Source organism: Eublepharis macularius, chromosome 14 (assembly GCF_028583425.1).
Source record: "Eublepharis macularius isolate TG4126 chromosome 14, MPM_Emac_v1.0, whole genome shotgun sequence".
In the NCBI taxonomy this organism is placed as follows: Eukaryota; Metazoa; Chordata; class Lepidosauria; order Squamata; family Eublepharidae; genus Eublepharis; species Eublepharis macularius.
Window position 1 is genome coordinate 65,929,767 of NC_072803.1, and position 25,525 is coordinate 65,955,291.

At 48.1% G+C, this 25,525-nt stretch overlaps 1 protein-coding gene and 1 non-coding gene across 4 annotated transcripts in view; one reads left to right on the forward strand and one right to left on the reverse strand.

The window, feature by feature from the left end:
* The window catches only part of WDR5 (WD repeat domain 5), a 28,330-nt gene extending 22,485 nt beyond the window's left edge, over window positions 1-5,845 (forward strand). For all 3 annotated transcript variants that reach the window (XM_054997827.1, XM_054997825.1, XM_054997826.1), the window contains 2 exons: window positions 3,307-3,394; window positions 4,943-5,845. In XM_054997827.1, the coding sequence (XP_054853802.1) occupies window positions 3,307-3,394; window positions 4,943-5,043 (189 nt within the window). In that variant the 3' untranslated portion in view covers window positions 5,044-5,845. The remainder of the gene's footprint in view (window positions 1-3,306; window positions 3,395-4,942) is intronic.
* A 4,247-nt stretch (window positions 5,846-10,092) lies between these two features.
* LOC129342758 (U6atac minor spliceosomal RNA) lies at window positions 10,093-10,217 on the reverse strand. Its single transcript, XR_008598251.1, has one exon. It is a non-coding gene; the product is annotated as a U6atac minor spliceosomal RNA (small nuclear RNA).
* Window positions 10,218-25,525: the final 15,308 nt, after the last annotated feature.

Consider the following 25,525-nt stretch of genomic DNA (forward strand, 5'->3'; position numbering starts at 1 on the left):
ACCAGCTTTATTGTAGCATAAGGTTTCGAGAACCACAGCTCTCTTCTGACTCATGCCCTCCATGCATCTGACAAAGAGAGCTATGGTTCTTGAAAGCTTATCCTACTATATAAAAGGCTAAGCATATTCAAGACAACTTACTTCCTATCCTGGTGCACCTCCAGAGGGCGTTGCTGTGGAGGGGAAGCCCAGATAAGGCAGCCAGACCTCCAGAGAGCGGGCCACGGCGGGAAGCCCAGTCTGAAATCAGGTGCAGAGCAGGCAGCAATGTCCCGTCCCCCGCCTTCACCCAGCTAGGATCCAGAGCAGAGCAGGTGGCAATGTCTGCCCTCTACCTTCACCCAGCTGGGATCCAGAGCAGAGCAGGTGGCAGTGCCCACCCTCCGCCTTCACCCAGCTGGGATCAGGAGCAGAAAAGGGTCAATGCCTGCCTCCCACCTTCACCCAGCTAGGATCAGGAGTGGAGCAGGTAGCTATGCCCATCCCCCACCTTCACCCAGCCAGGATCACGAGCGGAGCAGGTGGCATTGCCTGCCTCCCTTTCACCCAGCTGGGAGAAAATTCAAACAGACACTAGGTGTCCCCGTAATGATTACTGTATACCAAATTACACTATTCAAAGTATATACATCCAATATAATGACCACCAATCATGTAAAGTGCCAGTGCTATACAATAGGAATTTTACAAATTCATCTATGACACACACACAATCCCCATCAGAGCTCATTTAAAAGAATAATGCACAATGGCCGCACTATCACTTCATATAACAATGAATGCGAACAACTTCTGTATAAATTCATTGATGATAATCCATAAATACCACGATGAGTAGAAACACATTCAAGATCTATAAACAGTCATTTAACATTTTCCATAAATAGTCATACATAAATAGAATAATACTACAGGGTATGTGAATACTAAGTTCATTTCGTAACAATACAGAGGAAAGTAGAGTCAGTATTCCAAATAGAGATGGTAGGGGTAAATATTAATCTCCTCATGTGGTACTGTTCTGTAGATGTCCCAATATATATTCACCAAATCTATTTCATGCTTTGCGCAGGGCCACAGTGGGAATGGCTCGAATTGCCTTCCAGTATAGCTGCCGCAGGAGACCCCTGCCACCACAGATGTTGAACTGGGTGTGTCCAAAAGATCCCAAAGTTCCTGATCCGACGCTAGGCACTCTCCTGTTTCGTCATTGTCTGCCAGCAACGGGTCAGCTACTGGACCAGAGGAAGGACATGGTTTTGAAAGTTGCTGGCAGACAATGAACTGTAATTTGTGTTGCAGAAAGTAATGATTTCCCCTGAGAAAACAATGACGAAACAGGAGAGTGCCTAGCGTCGAATCAGGAACTTTGGGATCTTTTGGACACACCCAGTTCAACATCTGTGGTGGCAGGGGTCTCCTGCGGCAGCTATACTGGAAGGCAATTCGAGCCATTCCCACTGTGGCCCTGCGCAAAGCATGAAATAGATTTGGTGAATATATATTGGGACATCTACAGAACAGTACCACATGAGGAGATTAATATTTACCCCTACCATCTCTATTTGGAATACTGACTCTACTTTCCTCTGTATTGTTACGAAATGAACTTAGTATTCACATACCCTGTAGTATACTATTTATGTTTATGTAGTATATTTATGTAGTATACTATTTATGTTTGACTATTTATGGGGATTGTATATGTGTCATAGATACATTTGTAAAATTCCTATTATTATAGCACAGGCACTTTACATGATTGGTAGTAATTATATTGGATGTATATACTTCGAACAGTGTAATTTGGTATATAGTAATCATTACGGGGACACCTAGTGTCTGTTTGACTTGGCTCTTGCCCGTAATTGCTCTTTTGGTTTTCAGGGATAAGGAGCAAAGCAGGTGGCAATGCCTACCCCTGGCCTTCACCTAGCTGGGGTCAGGAGCAGTGCAGGTGGAAATGCCTGCCTGCCCTTCACCCAGCCAGGATCAGGCAAAGAGCAGGTGACAGTGCCCATCCCCCTTCACCTGTCCTGGATCAGGCGCAGAGCTCGAGGTAATGTCCTCCCCCAACTTCACCTGGCAGGGATCAGAAGTGAAGCAGGTGGCAATGGCTACCTCCTCTCCCCAGCTGGGATCAGGAGCAGAGCATGAGGCAATGCCCATTCCCCTTCACCCGGCCTGGATCAGGCACGGAGCAGGCGTCAATGCCCATCCCTTCTCCACCTTGCCGGGATCAGGAGTGAAACAGGTGGCAATGCCCACCCCCCTTCACCCAGCTCGGATCAGGTGCAGAGTAGGAGACAACGCCTGTCCCCCCCTTTTCACTTGACCGGGATCAGGTGCAGAGGAGGTGGCCGTGCCCCTCCCCCCCCCGGCCTTCATCTGGCTGGGATCAGTGATGGAGGTGGAGGGAAAGCCCACCTGCATGCCCTCCCCTTTTTAAAGCCCATTGTATTTTTTCGCACAACAGGCTTTGTTGCTAGTGCTACAATAAAGTTGGTTAGTACTAAAGGTGCTACTGGACTCTACTATTTTAAGAAGGTAGCTCAGTAGCCTCCTTTTGTGTGGAACAGTGGAACACATGGCTTGGTTTTGGGTTGGGATTGGTGGTGGGACTTCGAGACCTGGGAGTTTGGCTGGTTCTACATATCTGTAGCCTCGCATTAGTCTGCTGCCCAGCTGCTTCTCTTTGTGTCTTGCCAGTCTTCAGCACTTCAACCCATGGGTTGGAACCTTACTTGCTGAGTCATGCCCCCTGTTATTGGGGGGGGGGGTGCTCATGTACATGCCCAAAGAGCAAAGGTGCCACTTCACCTGCCTTTGGGTGGGTACACTGAGAGGAGCAGGAGGAGGGCAGGGCAGGAAGGATTCCTCTCTGGTTGTGACCCTGGGCTCGTTCCTTGTGTTTCCAGGCTCTGCCTGGATGCTGGGGAGGTCACAGGTTGTGGCTTGAAGGGTGGGGGGATCCTGGTTCTACAAAGGCTGAAGACTACTTCCTAAGCCAAAATCCTGAGCATAAGCTCCCTTAACACCACCATGATTTAAGAGGCTCCTGTTCCAGACCACCATTTGTTGGATTCTTCTGCTGGTTTTTTCCTGCACTTCCCTCCTTATGACTGGATGAGGCCCATTTATGTAGTATCTGGGGAGATGCCTGAGAGAGCAACCCACAAGGCATTCCACAAGAAACATGGTGGGAATTCTTCTGAAGGTGTAGCATGCCGTGGAGTGAGGGGGCCTGGGAGACCCTAGGGGGAGCAGGGGGAGAGAGATTCTAACTGACTATACTTTGCCATTCAGTGGATCGTGTCTGGGTCAGAGGACAACCTGGTTTACATCTGGAACCTCCAAACAAAAGAGATTGTACAGAAGCTGCAAGGACACACAGGTGGGGAGCCAGCCCTTTCTTCATGAGGTCACCTTGCATTGCATAGTGCTGGGAACTTCTTCAGCTGCTGCTTGGCTGCCTGGCATGGCTGGAGGCAACCCGGGGGCGCAAAGGCCTGTCCTGACTTATAAAGAAATGTTCTGAACTTGGAAGGCTGTGCTGTGACGAAGACTGGAGGCTGTGCACAGATGCAGAGTCTAGAGCACTTGGGAGCAACACCGTTAAGTCCTGGGGCATTTTGTGGCATAAGCTTTGCCTGCAGGAAGCTGCCTTGCGACCACTGTTACCCTACAACCCACCCAGTTACATCTGTTGAGGCTGGCAGCGGCTCTCCAGTGTCTCTGCAGGGCCAACCACACTGCTGGCACGATTTCTCAAGCAGCAGATTAAGTGCCACAAATTATCAAATATGTAGTTTGCCACTTGGGTTTTTCTGCATCTATGTCAGAAAGAGAGCTCAACTACAAGAAACAAATTACATGAGGACGCTTGCATGGAGGTTAGCCAGGATGCTGAGTTTTAAAAGAGATCAGGCTGTGTCAATTTCCCCTCTCTACAGAGCCTGAAAAGATGGCTCATCAGAGGGTTTGTTTGTTTCTTCTTCCCCTCCTAGAAGGGGAGGTGAAACTGACAGAGCCTTCCAGAGGCAAAATTAGCAAACCCTCTGAGGAGTGGTCTTTGCTGGCTCTGTAGAGAGAGGAAATTGACAAAGCCTTCCAATCTCTTTTAAAACTCAGCTTCTTGGCTAACATTGCAACTCCCTTCATGTGAGTGTCCTGGTGCAATTCGTCTTTTGTAGCTTAGCTCTCAGAGGCCGTTCCCAGTCCTACTGCCTCAAAGCCTTTATCCTTAAAGATGCTAGGGTCTGAGCATGTGGCATACCACGGATGCCCCTTCTTGTAAAGGAGATGTGGCTATACTTCTGTTGCGATCTTAATCACCTCAAGCGGCCTTATGCCAAGTCCAGTGGGCTCAGTACTGTCTAGCAGTGGAATGGTGGTCTCTTTCCAAAGGCTGGCTTGGGCGGTCCTTACAACGGGAGATGCCTGGGAGTGGATCCGTGACCTGCACACAAAGCTGATTGTTCTACCGCTGAGCTATAGCCGCACATCCCGATGGAAGTTCATGCCACAATCAGCTTGGTCTTAGGATATGCTGAGACTGTTTATATCTGTCTAGTTTTTAATTTTGCTCTTCCACCAAGGAGCTTATTGCAGCATTCATGATTCTCCCCCATGATATTCTCACAACAACTCTGTGAGGTAGACTGAGGCTGGATGGTCCAGGGTCACCCAGGTTGCTTCCTGGATTTGAACCTGGCTCTTTCAGATCTTGGTTCAGCACTTGAACTCCTGGCTCCTACATCTGCTCACCTGTGCTAAAGCTTGTGAGCAGTTAAGGAAGAGTTCTCATTCTTCAAAAGTTATATTGCTATGTCTGGGAAGTGGGCTAGGAAATAGCGTTCTGGCCTGGAAATGCTAGCTTTTGTGGTCAGGCTGCATTCATTTCTTGCAAGCGGATGATGCATGCTTGTCTCTTTCCCTGCAGATGTTGTGATCTCAACAGCTTGCCACCCAACAGAAAACATCATTGCCTCGGCAGCTCTAGAAAATGACAAAACAATTAAACTTTGGAAGAGTGACTGTTAAGCACTTCTGACATCACTTGAGACTGTGGGGGAGTATGGAAATGGGGAGTACTTTGTGTTTGTGTTTTTTTTTTTAAAGAAAACCGCAAGAACATTTCAACCCCATTTGGCAAGGAACCTGAAGCAAGAGTTTGCTCTTAACCTTGGCCCAAAGGCAACATGTCTTCATCTGTGTCCCTCAGAGTGGGCAGCAGGAGTCAGGGCTCAAAGGGCCTGTTTTCTCTGTTGATTTGCCCGATACATGAGGAGGGGCTCTTCCATGACAGGTTTCCCTTCTGTTGGGAACTCTGAAGTCTTTGTGCTAAGAGAAAGGGGGCTGCCCTCTGCTTGTCTTTTACAACTGGCAAGTCATGAGCTTAGAAATAAACTGGATCTCTATTTTCTTTACAAAAAGGTAGGCCTTGTCAATTGTATTTTAGATAGGGGTGTTATGTGGTTTAAGATGCCTCATACTTTTTTTAAAAAGTATTTTTAACATGACCAAATGAGAGTGCTTTGTGGTTCTACTGTTACTTTTCCTCTTTGGTTCCTCTGTGCTCCATTTCAGGACTGCGCAAGCCCTCCTGTGCACTGCTTCCCTTTCGTTGTGCGCGCCGATAGATGCTGTTGCAACCAGTCTTCAGGATCCTCCTCCTTTAATAATTCAAAAACCCACAGTCCTTGCTTTTAGTTATTGTACCTTTTTTACTTTTTAAAGTAATTCTGGCAAATTTCAGAATACTTGTACAGTTACTTCAATGTAAAAAAAAACCCTAAAAGTTTTTTATCTTGAAAACTTCCTTGTAAAAACTTGTATTTGCTAACAGTATGGCTGTATCTTTTGCGGCGTTGGTATTCCTGCCCCCTCCCCTTTCCTCTTGATACACATCAGTAATGGTGACCATGTGCCATAATAAAAGGTGGGATTTTGTGTGGATGGCCAGAAGAGGAGTGAAGTGGTATCTTGTGTCTCGGCTTATCCCCCACCCACTATTCCTAGAGCTGATGGAAGAGGAAGGCACATTTGAAAAGCAAAAAACACCTCTGGCTAATCTTCCTTAATCAATTGCACTTGTACTCTGCCTTTCTTCTAAAGAGTTTTCTGCTCTGTTCTAATTTTTTTGCTCATAACCAGACTATCAGAGTAAGTAGGCAAAATTCAGCCTGCTTGGGGATTTGAACACAGCTTGCGCTGGTCCCAGTCCAGTACTTGAACCCATTCTATCCCATTTGCTTTGGGTCTCTGAAGGGTATCTTCACGACTTTATCTGTGGTATCAGTTTTTACCTTTTGTCACCTAAATCAATTCAGCATTGTATGCTTTGGAAGCTCTTTAGCTGTGTGCCTCAACAGCTGTCAAATCATAGAATAGATCCAGAGGCAGAAGAGAACGGTGGATCTCGAAAGCTTATGCAACAGTAAAGTTGGTTAGTCTTAAAGGTGCTACTGGACTCTTTGCTAAATCATAGAATGAAGAATACTTCAAAAGCTTTGAATTTTGAAAAGCTGCATGATGCTAGATTGGGGTGAGGGGAAGAGGGTATTCGTTGAAAGGGATGTGGCAGGAAATGGCAGCATTGTCTTAAGAATGACGGGTGGGTGGGTGGCAGTGTCTGGATGCAACAAGAGCCGTGGGTGTGGAAGTGCCTTCCTGTTAATAAAGTAAGCACGTGCAGGAAGAACTTTGTGCAGGGACTTAGGCCACATCAGAAAGGTCAGAGCAGCTTTACTCTGGAGCTCCTGCTGGCCTTGCAGCTGGTCTCTGGGCATGTCTACGCCTCTTCACCTGTAAGGAGCAGACAGACGGATCTTTCCTGGCCACTGTGCTTAGCTCGGATTTCTCTCCATCCTGGTCTTGCTCCAGCAAAAGATTCTTTAGATCAGTTGCCTTCAATCAGTCTCTGGCTTGGTTACTGCCAAGCTCACTCCCCACTTGCAGATGGTGAATATGGGGCAGTGCCCAGGCCTGTTTGGTGCCCGCCTTTTTCTCATTTGGCTGCCTGTGACTTGTGGGCACACAGCTGTACTCCTGCTGAAGTGCTTTTGGGACCCTTCTTTCCCCAGCCTCAGTAATTCATTTCACGGAAAAGCATCTCTGAGGCATACTTTGAAAATCACTGATGTGCAAGGAACAGGCTGCAATTCTAAGCATCTGGTGGCCTGCTGCAGACGAGGCACTGATTGGCGTTCTTCCATGCCCAGCTCTGCTCATAACCATTCTGTCCCATTCGCTTTGGGTCTCTGACGGGTATCTTCATGACTTTATCTGTGGTATCAGTTTTTACCTTTTGTCACCTAAATCAGTTCAGCATTGTATGCTTTGGAAGCTCTTCAGCTGTGTGCCCCAACAATCTCTCTAACCTGACATCCCCTGATCATAAAACGATACGATCTGGAGTTCCTGCATGAGGCTGTTCCTCTTGTCTCTTTCCCTTCAAGCTTCCTGAGCAGCCCAGCTTAGCTTTAGCTTGGAAGCTAAGAAGGGGCATCCGTGGTTAATATTTGGATGGGAAGGAAGATTGGAATTACTATGGCAAACCACCTCTGAAGGTCTTTTACCTGGCCATGAGTTGGTTGCAACTCTTAGGCGTGTTCTTCCTCAGACTCTCCTCACTCCACCCTTCAGATGGTGAAGGAATGACCGCAATCCCAAGTACAGCTGAAGGATGAGCTACTTCCCATGTTCAGCACGCCTCCTCTCTTTTCAGTCTGCTACCAGACACTTTGCTGTCTTCCCTCCATATTATAGAATATTTGGGGCATCATTGTGTGCTTGGGTTAAGGTGCTGAAGGAAGCACAACTTGCATGGCTGGTACTATATATTTCTTTAAGGAATATGATAGCAAGAACCCTGTTAGTGGGCTCCTCTTTGCACAAGTGGGGGCACTGCTGGATAATTGTACATAATGTGCCAGTAATTAACACTTCATCCTATCTTCTGTGCAGTCCCGCATGGGAACTGCACGTGCACAGGCCATGCACAGAAGAACAGTTGAACAACAGTTACAGGTAGGTACAACCCTGTTTTTCTCACACATTATGTTCTTGCAGTTACAACAGTCCTGTAAAGTAGGTCAGTATCATCCCTGTATTGTCCAGGGTGTGAGGTTGAATGGGAGTGGGTTTCCTTGAGGTCACCTAGCAAGTTCTTGGTTGACAAAGGCAAAATTTTAATGGGATGACCTCTCTCAGGCCACAGCTTATGTCCTTCATCTCTACCAAGCATGAGCATCCTACTTTCCTTTTCCACGTTTGCACTCCATAGCTGGTTAGAGTTTCTTGGAGCTGCAGGTAAGAGGCAAACCAGGCTTTTTGAATGATGTATGTGCACTTGCAGAATTTTGGCTGCTATCTTTGTGCTTTCTAGTTTTTTTCAAGAAAAGGCTGAAATACAACATGAGCTTGATAGAACCCCCGCTGCACCAACCTACCAGGAATGTGACTGAAACATGAATGCTACAGATTGAGAGTATGGAAATGTGAATTATCAGACAGATCGCTGCAGACATTGTGTGTGCCTTTGCAATTTTGGGGACAGCAAAACAATTGTCAGTTATCCAAACCTTGAAAAATGCAATCAAATCTGAGCGACCAACCTAAGATCAGAACCCTGCCTACCTTGTATAAATCCTACCTAGTCTACACATACCAAAGTTCTAATAACGTTTTGAAGTCTGTTAGCAAGAATTGCAGTTAATCTTTTAAATGTCCACATTTATCAAGGAAATAGGTAGAAAATCTGCAGATTAAGTATGGTCTTTGGAATCACAGTAATAAAACAGCAAAGTTGGCAATAAACCAGATTTATTACAAACTGAGCAGGAGGGCCACAATTCTCCCCCCCCCCCCACACACACACACCCTAGTTCAGAGAAATGCTGTTTTCTGCACAATATAATCAACAAAAAGAAACCCCATTTCATACAATGAAGAAGGTATTCACTTTGTAAAAAGAGCAGTATCCATAAATAAATGCAACATTCTATCTAGACCCTGTGATTATTATGCATTAATAAGCCTAATCTATGAATATAAATAAAATTGTGTTTGTGGGTCAGACCACCACTCCGTTTAGTCCCAAACTCTGTCCATGTTTTTCTTGTGTGCACCAGATGCAATGCAGAGAGCCAGTGTGGAGCAGTGATTAGAGTGCTGGAGTAGGCACTGAGAGACCCAGGTTGAAATTCCCACTCCGCTATAGAAATGCACTGGGTGACCTGGGCCTCCCTTCTCAACCTGTCCTTCCTCTCAGGGTTGTTGTGTGGATAAAATAAAGGACGAGAACAATGTAGGGCCACTTTGGTTCCCCCTTGGGAAGAAAGGTGGGGCGTAAATAAGGACCTTCGGCTTCATAAAATAAATGCAATCCACTCTGCCCAGCATTTGGGCTCCAACAGGTGTAAGATTTTCACCAGTGGGGCATGAAGGAGATAGCCTTCCCTCTTTGTTCCCATTCTGTGGTATTCAGAGATACACTGCTTCTAACCACTGGTGTTTAGTTGAGCATGTATAAGTGCACTGTATGAAAGCTGTATTAGTGAACACAAACACAGCCAGTTTGGTGTAGTGGTTAAGAGCGGCAGGACTCTAATCTGGAGAACCAGGTTTGATCACTCTTCCACTTGAAGCCATCTGGGTGACCTTGGGTCAGTCACAGCTTCTAGCTCTCAGCCCCACTCACCTCACAGGGTGTTTTGTTGTGGGGATAACAACTTTCTTTGTTAACCGCTCTGAATGGGTGTTAAGTCATCCTGAAGGGCGGTATATAAATCTAATATATTATTTTAAAATCTAAAAATTGTTTAAAATAAAATTGGTGGTTCATAGAAACGACAAAAATAAAGTCTAGTGAGGTAGGATATAAAGCTAATACAAACAATAACATCCTCTATAAGCACAGTATTAATACCCTTTTTTAAAAAAGGCTTATGGAATAACATCAAGAGAAAGCTGAAGGGCTCGTTTTATGCTTTATGCACAGCAGGAGTGTGCTAGATCTTGCCAAATAGTCAAATAGTATGGTAGAAGTCGTCTGTTGCAAACATGAATTTACAAGACAACCGCCCCCCTCAAAAAACATGGTTAGATGCCACAAAGTAAGCGACAGTGCCTTAACCATATGTGTGTTGTATAGGCCACTTGGACCTCTTCCATCTTTATCGAGGGAAGTGCTAACCACTCCTTTCATACGATACAAAAAAAATAAGAGTGAACAAAGAATTATTTAAACCTCTTAAGTAGCTGACTACCAGATACAGTGAATTTCGGGGGGGGGGGGCGTTTCCTATCAATGTTTAATGGTTTTTTAACCATTTTCATAGTGTGGATATTTAATTAAAAAGATCGGGAATAAGGGGTATTTTCATAAGCCGACTACACCGTGAAATTTTTATCCTGCAGCCGCTTCCAGAGCCTTAGCGCTAATGAGATGTATCATTTCACCCAATCGGAGTGCAGGACTGAAAACATGAGAGTCCTTGAGAGGAAGGGCGGGTCGCACGGGCGGGATCGTCCAACTCGAAAGAGCAAGACGTTTAACTCGCCGTGTTTGCTGCGGCAAACCCCGCCCTCCCCCTTTTCCTGTTCCCGCTTCCAAAACGGCGGCCGCAATGAATCGCAGCCTGTCGGCTGTGGCCGGTTCGAGTCCCGAACGAGCCAGGAGGGAACCTTTGCCGTTGAAAAGAGTGAGGCAGCCCCCTTCCCATCCCTTTAGAGAGGGCTGAAAGTCCGGAGCGTTGGACGTGCGAGTTCAGTGTGTCTGCAAGACAAGGTCCAGGGTGTGCAAGACTCGCATACCGGCTGAGAAACATTCCTGGAGGAGGTTTAATCACTCTGGTTGCTAACCTCCAGGCGGGTCCTGAGGTTGCTCTCCTTCAGTCCCAACTGCTCTCCAAACTACAAATATCAGTTCTCCAGGAGGAAAAGGGTGCACTGCTTGGAAGGGTGGGCTGTACGGCACTGTACTCTGCTGGGGTGCCCCCCCCCAAAAAAACCTAGGGTTGCTAACTCTAGGTGGGGACTGGGAAATTCCTGGAGATTTGGGGAGGGAGGAGTTTGCAAAGCAGCCGTTTCCCCCAGGGGAATCAATCTCTGTACTCTGGAGACCACTTACAATTCCAGGAGAACTTCAGCTGCCACTTGGAGTTTAACAGCCCTACCCGAAACCCTGCACTCCCCAGTCTCTACCCCCCTCCAAATCTCCTGGAATTTCCCAACCTGGAATTGGCAACCCTGCAGTTCTAAATGCAGTTCCACTCTGTGGCTGCAGGGCATTTGCTTGGCACAGTCCTAAAGAGATTGTGGCAAACCATGTGGTATGGTTGCCAGCTTCCAGGTTGAGCCTGTAGTTCTCCCAGAGTTACAACTGATCTCCCAACTGCACAGACTGGTTCCTCTGGAGAAAATGGCATCTTCGAAGTATGGAGTCTATGCCATCGAGTACCTGCTGTGAGTTCCCTTTGCTCCCCAAACTTTACCCTCCTCAGGCTCCACCTCCAGGTTTACTGGAATTTCCCAACCTGGAGTTCGCAACTATAAAAGGCAAGCTCATTTCTGTCCATAGCAAAAGGCCTGAGCACAGCAGATTCGATTAGCATGGAGAAAGCCACACCTGCCAGCCCACAGCTGCTGTCAGTTGCTTCCAAGGGCTGAATGCTGACTCCAGCACTATTTCCACAGCAGCAGGGGTTACTTGTCCCACTGCCTCAGCTCCGCCTGTGGAATATCTGTGGAGCCAGGTCTTTCTGGTCACGGGCAGCCCTAGCCAGAGCTGTGGGGATCCGGGATTCAGGTGCCCTGTCCAGCTTCACCCCAAGGTACCTCTGTTGTCAAAGAGATGTGCACTAACAAGGGAAACCGATGCTAATTCCCTGGGGCTGGGAGGGAAAAAGAGAGGCCTGTCTTTGAAAGCAGCCCTGCCCTGCCCTGGGATGCTTAAACCTTTTGGAGTTGCAGGGGAGGAGGAAGTTGTTGGCAGGCCTAGTTCTGCAGGGCTGAGAAAAGCTGCAGCAGCCCAAATTCTCACTTCTGCACCACTATTAAATGTATGCCCCCCCCTTTCCATTTGATCTCTCTAGTATAGACAGGGGGTATACAATTTTTATCATCTCCCTGCTTAAATGTTAACAGGTTAGCTGCATGTGTGTATGTGCGCACAGAAGTTAGACAAGGAAGGAAAAACATCAGTTCTTATGCAGGGGATGCTCTTCTCCTCTCTTTGTCTTTCTGCCTTGTCTCCTGTCTCCAAGTCGGAGGAAGCCCTGGGAGCAATCATGGGCGGGGGGGTGCCCCTTTGGTCCAAGAGCAGACTAGAAATGGTTGGTGTTTGTAATATCAGCTCCAAGAAGAAGCAAACAAGCAAATGTTCGAGCAGGCACTGCTTGTCTGTAAACATAGAGTAAAGGTCAGTTGATCTAAAAGCAGGCACCAAATTCAAGCCCACCAAGACCCACCACTTCCAGCCCAATTCTGCTGCAGATCATAACTGCACTGATAACAGAATTCTCCTACTGAAATACAGGCAGCATTAAAAAGAAATCTTCCAGCACCGTGAGCACAGAAGCACCAGACTCTCTCCTGATCCAAACAGGCAGAGTATGTTCTCTTGCAGTCTACTCTCCCTCTCAGATCTAATACTTCCTGTTTCTCTATCCCATCCCAACTGTTCTCTTTTCCATCCTTGGCCAGCCTGCTATACGTGGTAACTGGTCTTCCCATAGCCTGTTGGCCTAGTCACAGAGTCCCTTCCCCTCCTATCCACATATCCAGCACCATTTATACCACTGCACCTTTTGGTCCCTCACCTGTATCCTTCCTTTGGGGTGGTTTGCTCTGGACTAGCCACATGGGAAGGACACAGTTTGAACAACAAGAATTTTAACTGAGCCACTACCTTCAAGGTAACACAACAATGCACTAGGATTGTGCAGATGTGAATGGCTTTACTGGACTGCTATATATAAATTGCCATAGTACTATTGCAAAGGTTTGCCATCTGCTACACTCACCTTGACTCCACACACACACACACACACCTTTTCTGTATCTTAGAAAGGCCAATCAAGTTCCTTGATGGTGAAGTGCTTGTTTTCCTTCCATCTTTTCTTCTCATTGTGCTAAGTTTGGATCCGTGCATACCACCATCTCCAGTGATCCTTTCTCACCCTGGGACTTGTGCTCTCAGAGTTTTCACGTGTAGAGGACGGTCTCCACATGACAGGCCTGACATGATAACAACCCAGTTCCCAATGCTGCCACTTCTGCCTCTCTCTCTCTCTCTCTCTCTCTCTCTCTCTCTCTCTCTCTCTCTCTCTCTCTCTCTCTCTCTGTTGCAATGGTGCAGAAGTGCCAATGCGCGGGCAAAGGCATCATGTCCCCCTCCCACAGCCCAGCAATTCCCCCTTTCTCTTTTCACAGTTGATTTGTGGTTAAAAGAACACCATGGCTTAGCTACGAACTGAACAAAGCCAGTGAAAGGACTGAAAAGGTGGAAAATGTGGAAATCTGCTTTGCTACCTTCCCCAGACTGACTGTGAATGGGCATCCACACAGGGTCTCCACCAGCAGCCACCTCACCCCTCTTTCCATTGGTGTAAAGGTGTATCTTGGATGCATCTCAAAGGAGTAAGTCCTTGGAACTCCAGGAGTCATACTTTGGAAGAGCCTCGTGTCAGTGCAGGCAACCAGCTGCCCATGGGGGGGGGGGGAGTCTCCACATGGAAGCCAGCAGGGCACACTCTTTAGCTTTCCAGTAGATCAGGTGGTTAAAAGGGCAGGTGAATTTATTTACTTACTTACTTACTTACTATACTTTTATCCTGCTTTTCTCTCCAATGGGGGCCAAACTTGGCTTACAAAAAGTACATGTTTCAAGAAGTTTAAATACATCACAGTTTACAATAAAAGAAACAAGATGTTGCAGGTTGATGTCCACCAGGTTAATCTATCTGGTTGAGGGATACAAATTGGGCTGCTAAGCTGTGCCCAAGGGCTCACACACACACACTTGCCTCCAGGCAGGCTCAGGCAATTAATAGTGGCAGGAGCAGGAGAGAGAAAGAAAAAACACTCAGCCCAGGTGGTGCAAGCGGACAGAGTCTCCTGCCTCCCCTCCCCCCGCATCATGAATGATCAAGACCTACCAGCCCAGTAAACACCTTCTGAAAATACAGTGAGGCCATCTTGTATGGCAACCACATTCCCCATCAGGCATTTTAAAACTGTACCCCTTCTCTGGAGTTTCGCTGTGCGTATGCAAGCTGCATGAAGCCTATGCCTACCACAGCCACATGTTCAGAAACTGAGAAAACCATGCTCCTGTTAGCAGGCAATGCCAGACATGTATCCAGTAGAGTTTCATAATTTGCATTAGCAGCCGGGAAGATTAGATCCAAGGCTTCTTGGACAGGGTATTTGTATGACTGGTAAGATTTCTTGTACAGTTGATTTTAATGTTTCTAATCTAAATTAAAAATTTTCTAACTGTGATACTGGATGTCAGGGCTGGATCTACATATTTTTGGAGGGGGGGCAAAAGTAAAAAATGGCGTCCCCTTATATCCTTAAATCATACGTATATGGTCAATGTTTTTAATATAGATATATAATAAACAACTCTTTTAAACAACAGAATAAATTGCATTGACTTCTATTAATTGTTAATAATAACACTTTTACATTATCTTATCCGTCATTAAGTTAAGCATTCCTCCTAGAATTCCTTTTGTTGTAGGGAGCTAAGGGAGTTCATAGGCAGACATGCATGTTAGATGTTAGGAAGACAGACATTAAGGAACTCAGAGGCCTGATGAGAGTCATTCCATGGCAAAAAATCCTGGAAGGGAGAGGAGCAAGTGAAGGGTGGGTGAAGGGTGCTGAGTTATTGCAAGTTCAAGCTGTCAATATTCTGGTAAGACAAATGTGGTAGGGAACTCACTATGATGGGGAAAACTTAAACTCCAACAAAGGAAGTCCACTACCCAAATAAAGAAGAAAGATTCATATTCTTTATTCTAGAAAAATAACATTTATTGGTTAGCCAAGGCAAGTTTCTGACACCCAAAAGAATCCACAGCAGATACAAAGCAGAGATACAAGAAAAGTAAACTCTCTCGCTAGGGCATCATGTCCTTAGGAGAAAAAACAGATAAAATAGCCCAGAAAAACACTTTGGTTCTAGAATAGCTGAGCAGCAAAATTAAGCCACCTCCTTTAATTGATGAGTAGCTCTTGCCACTTCTTTAAGGGAGATGTACTAAAAGGAATGACAGGATTGCCCATTGGAAATACTGAGAGAGGCTTGAAGGCCCATTGGAAATAATGGGAACCAGGAATGCCAATTTACTTGCTTGGGCTCCATTGAAATACATTATAGCACCCAGGGGCTGTCATTCCACTCAGGGATCCTCTCCCATTATTTCCAATGGGCAATCCTGTCATTCCTTTTAGTACATCCCCTTTAAAGAGGTAGTAAGCACACAGAATACTGAGGTCAGCTGAGAATCAAAAGGGGGAAAAGGGGATCAGGGATCAATCCTAAACAGGTCCCACCTTCTTCAGTGGGGCTTATTCACAGGAAAGAATTTTTAGGCTTGCACTGTCATGCCTGGGAGAGATTAGGGAATCCTGAAGGGGGGAGATACCTAGGGGATGGTACACTTTTACTCTGAATTCTGGCAATTTCCTCAATGTGAGGAATGTGTGTTTTTTGCCGGGCCGAGGCCAAGGGCCTTCCCAGCCTTTACCTTCCCACCTTGATAATCATCATCTCAGTGCTGAACTCGTGGAAGCACTTCCAGAGCTCTGTGCCCTGCAGGTCCACCCGAGGTACTCTGAATGACAGCAGCAGGGCGGGTGCTGCGGCCCTCAAGAACCTCTCTTTGCAGCAGCCGCCTGAGAGGAAGAGAACACCACAGCCTCCCCCCCCCCCCAGGCGCCAAAGCCCAGGCCAAATGAAGGAGCTCCGGGCCTGCCGAGCAATTAGAGGCGCCTGCTGGGGCAGTGGTGGCAGAACCCTTCCCCTCCCCCTTCCCCTCCACACGCTTTCTGCGCTTTTCCACCTTTTGGCGTGCCTTGAGCTCTTCTCACCTCAGCGTCACCAGAGACAGCAAAAGCACAAGTGGGTGAGCCAGGCAATTTCAAGGTTGGGAAATTCCTAGAGATTTGGGGGTAGGTCTGAAGAGGGTGGAGTTCAGTCGTTTCCCTCCTTGCTGAACAAACACAAAGAGTCTGTAGCATATACACATGCAGCTGGAAAGTGGGTTTTGACCTGCTTCCCCCATACCCTACCCCCTACCCCTAGTTTTCCATGTAATTCCAGAAAACTTTCTCAGCCCTGCTTTGGTGTGATTTTTTGGGGAAAGCTAAGGAAGGGAAGGCCTGGATATTCCTTGTTCCATGTGCACCATTTTCTCTACACCACTTTCCCATTTCATGTCCTCCGTCACTTGAGGAGGGACTTGTTGAGGTTTTTTAAAAAATCTGTAACTGTGGTAACAATAAAACCGACAGAGTGCTGTCACCATGTGGAAGTCACCTTATCTTCTGACTGCCTCCTCCGTTTCAGACTTCTCTAGCAATCAGGTGCCTTTTTGGCCTCCAGGTTTGCCATATTTCAAAACAACAATAAGGGCTAATTACGGGTAATATGGCAGAATAAAACGGACAAACGTCCCCGTAATCCATGCAGTAAATTATGCGGAACACTGTTACAAAATATAATACAACTTTTATACTTTTTGTAATTTTGTTAAAGTGCTCACTGCATAAATACCAATGAATACATAACCTAAATGACTCACATAGGATAAACCTCAGCCAACTCATCCCAGTTCTTCCTGACACGATGCTAGCTACTCGCCTGTTTCATAACCACTTTCTCAGGGAATAATAATAATTTCAATCTCAGTCCAGCTATGTTCTCAACCGAATTGAATCACCCCTTGCACTTCAGGTCTGGAGGGACAATTCTTTCATTGTACTTTTGGGCTGAGGTGGTTGCTACCTGAATAATGGGACAAAACATAGTAGCAGTAGAGTCAGCATTGGCGAGATATACTAGAATCTACTTTATTCATTGGAGACATTTTTAACTTTATTTCCTACTCTATCCTACTTCCACCACCATTTCGCCCTGGATGCACTTAGCACTACAAAACGCAGTCTTGTATTATAGATATCTATTTTTGTAACACTGTGTTTTAGAATATTGGAATTTGTATTTATTACACTATTTGTTCTTGTATTTATATTTATTGTAAATGTGTTCTGATATTGACAGTCAATGAATGTTTGTAAATGTGATCAATTTCAATTGCTTATCAGGTACTTATTCTGTTAACTATCTCCTGCACATACTGTTACTGACTAGTGCCAATGACTGATGTTTATCCTACATGAGTCATTTAGGTTATGTATTCACTGGTATTTATGCACTGAGCACTTTAACAAAATTACAAAAAGTATAAAAATTATATTTTGTAATAGTTTTCCATGTGATTTGCTGTGTGGATTATGGGAACATTTTTTGCCATATTTCAAAGCTGCAGGTGATGCAAAAGTACAAAGTCAGTTTATCATACCTTTCATGTAATTGTTCACACAATCTCTCTGCAGCCCTTGAAGGCTAAAAACTTAGCCTTGATGTTCTCAGGATACTGAATTTGTCAGGAAATCTGAAGTTTTGGAAGTGATCCAATGGCAGAATACACGGATTCCTGCTTACATTGACAGTAGCATGGGAATTCCAGGAAAATAACATTTGATTTATAATAACATTTGATTTATATACCGCCCTTCAGGATGACTTAACACTGACTCAGAGCAGTTTACAAAGTATGTCATAATTGTCATGGCTACAGGCCCTCAGTGCCTCAACCCAGCTTAGGGGAAGAGCCAGCAAAGGTCTATCAGCCGGGCTAAACAAAATTAGCAAACTGGCAAGAGAAGGAAAGTCCCTCAAATGCCCTCAATTCTGCCGCCAGTCCCTCAGGGTTCCCAAAAGCTTTAGGAGGAGAGGGACACCCTCCAAGCCTATTAGGGAGCAAAAGAGAGCAAAGTCTACCTAGCAAGGTTGTGCTTGCAGGTAGAGTACACAGCAAAATGTTATCAGGTAGGTGGTTCACGAGAACTAGCAAAAATGGGTTCGGCAAAGTACCTTGAGTTTTGAGACCCCAAAGTCACACACCCAAACACAAAATATAATATAATTATTTATTAAGGTGCAAGGTCACATACAATGGTACAAGACAGACTGTGAGGATTAAAACAAAAATACCTATAGCTTTATTTGCTCTAACTTATACATACCAATATCATAGTAGAAGTAGATTGTCAAAGTTGTCAGGAAGGCAAAAGGCAAGGGGGGCGTGGCATGCTTGGCTGAGAGGAAAGACGTGTCGCGGCTGAGCTCCCGGTGAAAGACTAAAAAAGTGTAAAGAAACTCCTTCTTCTGAGATAAAAATGTTAAAACCAAGCCCTGAAGACCCTTAATCTTGTTTGCTGTGAAGTGAGAGGGAAAAAAAGTCTGGAATTTGGCAGCATCTGGAATTTGGCAGAGTTGAAGAACAAGCTGATAATTAATTAGCAAGCTGAGAGTAATAGATATGGCGTCCTCGGAATCAGAAGTGGAATGCAAAACTAAGGTAACGAAGCCTAAAGACTTTCAGTTAGAAGTTTAAAAGGCTGTGGAGGGGGCAAAACATAGCATTATCAAAGCTGTAACAGAAATTGTGGAGGAAAAAATATCTAAGTTAGCAGACGCCGTGGAAGAAATGGCAGGAACGGTAAGCTCTGCATGGGAATTGGCTCAGAAAAATGAGAAGAAAATTGTTATATTGCAAAAACAGTCCAGACAGTTGATAAAGTATAACAAGTATATGAAGGATAAACTAATGGACCTGGAAAACCGGGCCAGGAGGTCAAATTTACGGTTGAAAAATATTCCAGAAACAGAGGATATGGAGAAGGTGGTGGAATGGATGGCTAAAATGCTCCCAGAGTTAGGAATCTCAAAGGAAGTTTTTAATCGTATTCATCATGTGGGGAAGCAGACGGCTGAGTGGAGGAGCCCTAGAGATGTGGTAATGTGTTTTGGAAAATATGCATTAAAGGAGCAAGTGCTTAAGGACATGAAAGCCTTGGATAGGCTTGATAAATTACTGTATGAGGACAAGAAAGTGATGGTGTTTGAGGACTTATCACAGGAAACAATTGCAAGGAAGAACTTAAGGATGTTTACTAGGGTGCTGCAGGAGAAGGAAATGAAATATAGTTGGAGAATAGCACCCTTTGCCTTAAGGCTGTTACATAAAGGAGAAACTTTGGTTGCAGAAGATCAGAAGCAAATGGTGGCTCTATTCAAGCATGTGGGACTGCAGCTGCCTAAGGACTATAAGCAATTTCCTGATGGGGAGTCAGAAGAAGACGGTGATTTGGAAGAGGAGATGGAGAGCACTCAGAAACACAAGAAGAAGAGAAATAAAGATGAAAAAAAGACTTGGGATTTCAGAGAAAGGGCTAAGGCTAAGAAATGAATAAGAAATGAAGGATTAATGAAGAAGGAAGGAAGAATAAAGAACCGGATAGCTCAGCATGGACAGCTTTCTGTTTATATTTAGTGAGGCTGGTGCCTTGGTTCCTCCCCCCAATATGGTTGCATGGGGTCGCTGGATGATTGGCGTGGGAAGGGGGATGATTGGGAAGGGGAGGGGGGAATGGAGAGTGGTTGGGATAATGTTGGTATGGTTGGAGTGTGTGATTGTGGAATGGTTGGTAGTCTGGGGTAAATGGGGTGGATGGGTGGACTATGAATGGAGTAAGAAAGGGTATGATTGCATATTGGGAAGAACTTCATATACAAGAGATATTCCAAGAATTCTGGCATATAAACCTTCTCTTGGCTGGGCAGAGGGGGATTGGGTGATTAGGTGTGGGGTAGATGGGCACTGTCAGGGGGGGTTGGTTATGGAATGTGGGGGACAAGGATGCCAGGCTGGTAGAGAACAGAAGAGGAATGGGAAAGAGCAATGGTTAATAGTAATATGACAAAGAATGTAAATATTATATGTACAACTCTTAATGTGAGAGGGCTGGGGAATTCGGTGAAACGTGCGAGAATTGGAAGATATATTTTGGACTTAAAATCTGATGTGGTGTTTCTGCAAGAGTTACACAAGGCCAGGGAGAAAGAGGTGAACTTTCCTGGTTTTGGGAATGGAAAGAAATGTATTGCTCCAGGCTCCTCGAAAAGTAGAGGGGTGGGAATAGTAATAAATTCCAAGGTTGATTTTGTTGAGGATAAAGTATTGAGAGACAAGAATGGAAGGTTTATTTTTGTTCAAGGTCACCTTGAGGGAGAGCCGGTGGTCTTAGCTTCTATTTACCTCCCTAATGTGCACCAGCTGAATGTATTTTATAAGTACTTGCAGAAGCTTGATAATTTCTCGCCTCATATTAAGATAGTAGGGGGTGACTTTAATATTAATTTGCAAGGGAAAAGTAGTGTTAAAAAAGGACAGGTAGTGAAATTTAAAAGAATGTGTGGGAAATTTGGTTTATTGGAGCTTTGGATGGAAAGGTATCCTAATGATGATTCATATACATTCTACTCTGGTGTACATGGAACTTATTCAAGACTGGATGGTATTTTAATTTCTCAGGAAGTAAGGAATTGGGTAAAAGATATGGATATTGGAATGATTAAGATTACAGACCATGCCCCTGTCTCAGTGTTTTTGCAAGTAGGTCATTTTAATAGGCCTTATTTTTGGAAGTTTAACCCATGGTTAGTTGCAGATGAAGTAAGCAAGAGTAACATTAAAAAAGCAATAGAATGCTATTTTGTGGAGAATAAAAAATCAGATACGTCATTGACAATAAGATGGGAAGCAATGAAAGCTACTGTAAGAGGAGTATGTATGTAGAATTTGGTGAGATTGAAGAAAGGTAAAGATAGGAAGATTAAAGAAGTAGAAGAAGAAGTTAGGGTATTGGAGGAGAAATTTAGGAAATCTAAGAAGAAGAAGGATAGGGAACAAGTAAATAGGAAAAGAGAAGAGCTGAATGTATTAGATGTTAACAGGACCACCTTAAAGTTATGGTATAGTAAACAGAAGTATTATGAGTTTGAAGGGAAAGGAGGGAAAATATTAGCAAATAAAGTTAAGAATCTCCTGGTAAGAAAAAACATAAGAGCAATTAGGGATGATAAAGGGGAGTTGGAAACTGAACCTAAAAAGATATTGGAGAACTTTTTAGATTTTTATAATAAACTATATGCAAATAAAGGAATTAAAAATTGTGATATAGAACAATTTTGCGAGGGAGTGGAATTCCCAGAATAGGCAGCCCAATCCTAAGAGGGGTGAGGAAAGTGAATAGGAACCGAACTAAGGCTTGTGACGGCGTATCTGGGCTGTACGCCCGCATAAGTCGCCCTCCGCCCGCGCTGGGACGCGGCGCTGGCCCGCCAGCGGGCGGGCAACAGCGCAAGCCTCAGGCGCCCGGGCGGAGGCGGAGTAGCAGCGTAGAGCCCTGCACCGGCGTGGGGGGGGGCAGGGAACAGGGCGGGGTCGGAGTTAGTCTGCTCCCTAAGCCCCTCCAGAAGCGGGAACGCCCACAGCGGCGCAAAAAACCTACGCCACGGAAAAAGAAGGCGTAGCCCATAGGCGCTCATGGAACGGCAAAAAACTGGCCACCTCTCCGAGCGCTCAGCCCCGCCTCCTTGGCCCAAAGGAGCATAGGATGCGAACTATCCCGGGGACCAATCAGCGTGCGCGCCCGGCGTGGATGAGCCCCCCTCTCCGCACCCAATCACCTGCGACCGCGCCCTACAAAACATCCGGCCAGCGCTGGCCAAAACCCTCAGGTAAGTGAGCACATCGCCGGAGGCTCTGTCCGTGTGCTGCATGGCGTTGCCCCTTTGAACACCGAACGGGGGTGAGGGCATTCACGGTGGCAGGCACAGAATGCACTCGGGGGACTTTGCGAAAAAGTGGAGGCACTTCCCGTAAAAGGGAAGAAGTGCAAATGTCTGGCTAACCCCCTTTTTACCCCGACAGGAAGAACAACTCAACATCTAACTGGACTCATGCAAGCTAGTTGCTTCTAACTAAGCACAAACAAATTAACCCTTCCGTGAGAGAAGGGAGTGACACTTGGCGAATTTACAGCAGCCTCTCCCGTTTCCTTGCAGGTACCCTGACTCCGGTATTCCCGCCTGGTGTTGACTGACGGAGCACTGACAGGTGAGGGGGAGGTAGGGGAGGGGGGATTAGTGCAAACCGCCCATTCACCTGACCCCACGCGCTCACTTGCCGCTTCGGGTGAGGCCCAGCAGGGGTGGGGGGCGACCATGGGCAACCCTAGCCGCCCCTGGCCGCCTCAGAGGCAGGCGCCCCAAAAACCACATGCGACCAGGTGTTTGTTATGACCAGCTCATTCCTTCCCTTAAAGGTAAAGGCTTGCCAAGGCCGAGTGCATCCTCGCCAGACCGTCATGCATCAGCTGGTCGCTGCTGCCCTCGACGACGTGCATCCTCTCGGATGGCGGAGTGTGGGGCTTGCCTCGCCAGTGGAACGAGGCAAAGCCCACATGTATCTTTTTCTCCCGCAGGCACGTCCAGGGCAGGGCTGCTCCCCCGCGTCCCGCCCTCCCCAAACATCTCTGACGGAGGGTTGGCTGCAGCCCAGGAAGCACTTTCGCGCCGCGGCCTGCATCTCAGCCCCGCCCCGCCGAGCGGGAAGGAGGGCTGTGAAGAATTCTCCGGCTCCCTTGCTAGCCTAAAAACAAGCCCACTTGTTCCAGTGCAATAAAACGAGTTGTAAAACAACTACTTTCTGTGTCTGCGAGCCTGACTTCGTCCTCTGCCCCTCCCCCAACACTCCCGTCACATATCTCCCCCTGCACATCGCCACAAATGTATCTGACAGACCCCGTTCTGCCTCCCCGCCCCCCCTCCCCTCACAGTAACGTCAGGTAGAGGGTTGGGGCAGGGCATGTCAGCGGGGAGGGGGGAGCCACCGAGGGCGATCAATCCCTGGTAGGGCGAGCAGCTGGCAACCGATAAGCCAGGGAGAGGGTGGCGCGGGGTGCCGCTGCAAGGGGGCGGGAGATGGCAGGGGAAACAATCCGCTCACTGGAACCCTAGCCCCATCAGTGAAGAAACTAGGGTAGAGGCAGGCGGATGCCAAATCCCGGGCAGGAGGTCTCGCGCGCCTGGGGAGGGTTGCTCCCGTTGCAGCCGCAGCCACAGCAACAAAGTCCCATGAGCGGCCTCCTCCCAGAGTGGGTCCAGCCCCTCGGGTGTCTGTGGCAGCCCCATTGGTCATTCCAACACCCTCCACCCCGCGGTGTCCCGCCTCGCATCCATCCTGCGGGGCAGTTGTGAGGCTCCCGCGCCAACATGCCATGGTTGTTGGGAGGGGTGGGGTGTGTCCGAGGCTGCGCGTGGCTCGTGCGAGCGTGGTTAGACGTGGCGCTGTGCGAGGTGGAGCATGACCTCCTGGAAGAGGAGGTGGCTGCGGGCCCCGCGCGCAGTAAGTCGGGGTCCCTCTACGCCGGACGGGCCTCAGCGCCATCTGGGGGGCCTCCTCCGCTGTCGCGGAGGGCAGGCCATAAGGGCCCGGAGGCGTCCCAGCCGCTTCCGTCGAGGCGCAGGTTGCAGGTGCTTGCAGCACATGCCGGGCTGCCACCAACGGGTGCCCTTCCTCCCTCCCCCCTCTGCAGGGACCATCAATGACAGGTGGATGGCCGCAATGGACCGGGTTCACGGGGCATTCCAGCAGGCCCGAGCAGCGGCACCATGTGAGTCTCGACAACAGGGGGGGCAAGACGTATGGGGTGGGGTGGACTGCGGCCATGACAGAGGCCCCAGAGCCCACAGGGGCCCTGACGCCCCCATCCCCCACCTCTTGCTTCGACAGCGGCGCCTGCCCGGAGCCCCTCCCCAGATGAGGAGGAACTTGGGAGGGGCTTCACCGCCTGGTCTCCACCCCGCTACCCGCCACCTGCTGAAGACCCGGAGGGCGACCCAGTGGAGGAGCCTGGCAGGAAGCGGCCGAAGCTGGAGTCTGTCCCCGTGGAGGGCCAGGCAGCTGCCGATATGCCGTCCCAGCCACAGGCATCTGGGACCCCAGCTGGGCCCCTGTCCTGTAAAAGGGACACTGTGGCAGGGCCGCTTGCCTCCCCCTGCTCCAGCGCGCTACCTAGCCCTCACCCTCCTGGCTGCTGAGGCCGGCATGCTGGGTTGGCAAGCTGCTCTCTGGGTGCCCGATGCAGCCCTGGAAACGATTGGGAATAAAGTCGAGTTCCTTAACTGCTCTTCCAGTGCAGCCTGTCCATGGGGGCAGTGGCTGCCGACCGGGGCGGCTTTCCCATGCTCTCTACATGCAGGGGTCACGGGAGCAGGTACTTGGAGGGGCCTCCTGGGACACCATGGGGGTGCAAAGGGCGAGTGTCTGGCCGGCTGAGCCCCCCAAGGCCAAGCATGGCCCTCAGCGTGCAGCATGCCACAGGTGCTCCGTGACCCTGTCTCGCACAGCTTGGTGATGCTCCTGGGGCTCTTCAGGGGCGTCAGGGGAAAGGCAGCCAGGGGTCCTCGCCAGGGCCCTCCGTGGCTGGCAAGGGGAGCTGCTGGCGCATGGCGATATTGTGCAACATGACACAGGCAGCCACGAGCTTGGCCACAGTGAACGGCTGCATGGCCAGGTGACCGCCCGTGTGGTGGAGACATCTGAAACACATTTTCAGCTGGCTGAAAGCACGTTCGATCACCATCCTCGTGCGCCGGTGGGCCTGGTTGTAGTTGGCTCTGTCGGCGGGCTCATCCGCAGGGTAGGGCGTCAGGAGGTAGGGCAGCAATGGATACCCACGGTCACCTGCAAGGGGAAGCGGCATTAGGATCTCCCTTCCCATCCCCGTCCCCCCACGGCTCCCCCTCCAACTCCTGACCTAGGAGACAGCCTCTCCCCTCGGGCCATGATGACAGGAGCCTGTTCAGGCCAGAGGTGGTGAAGATCTGTGCATCGTGGACGCTTCCCGGAAACTTGGCAACGAGGTCCGTGAAGATTCCCTGGTGGTCACAGGCCGCCTGGATGTTGATACTGTAGAACCGGTGCCGATTCCTGTAGACCTGTGGCTCCTCTCTGGGAGCACACATGGCCACATGCGTGCAGTCGACTGCGCCAATCACATTGGGGAAGCCCGTAAGGGAGGAGAAGCCTGCCCGGATGGGTGCCAACTCTGCCTCCGAGGTGGGAAAGTGGATGTGCTCGCGGATCCGACCAACTAGGGCGTCCAGGAAGGCATGCAGGCAGCGGCTGGCAGATGACTGGGAGACCTCCAAGGCCTCAGCCATCACTCCCTGGAAGGAGCCGGTCGCGAGGTAGCGGAGGGACAGCAGGACCCTCTGGAGGACGGGGATGCCCCGGGGAGCTGCAGCTTGCCCCTGAAGGGCAGGCGCGAGCTCCTCGCACAGAGCCTGTATGGCTGCCCTGTCCAGGCGAAA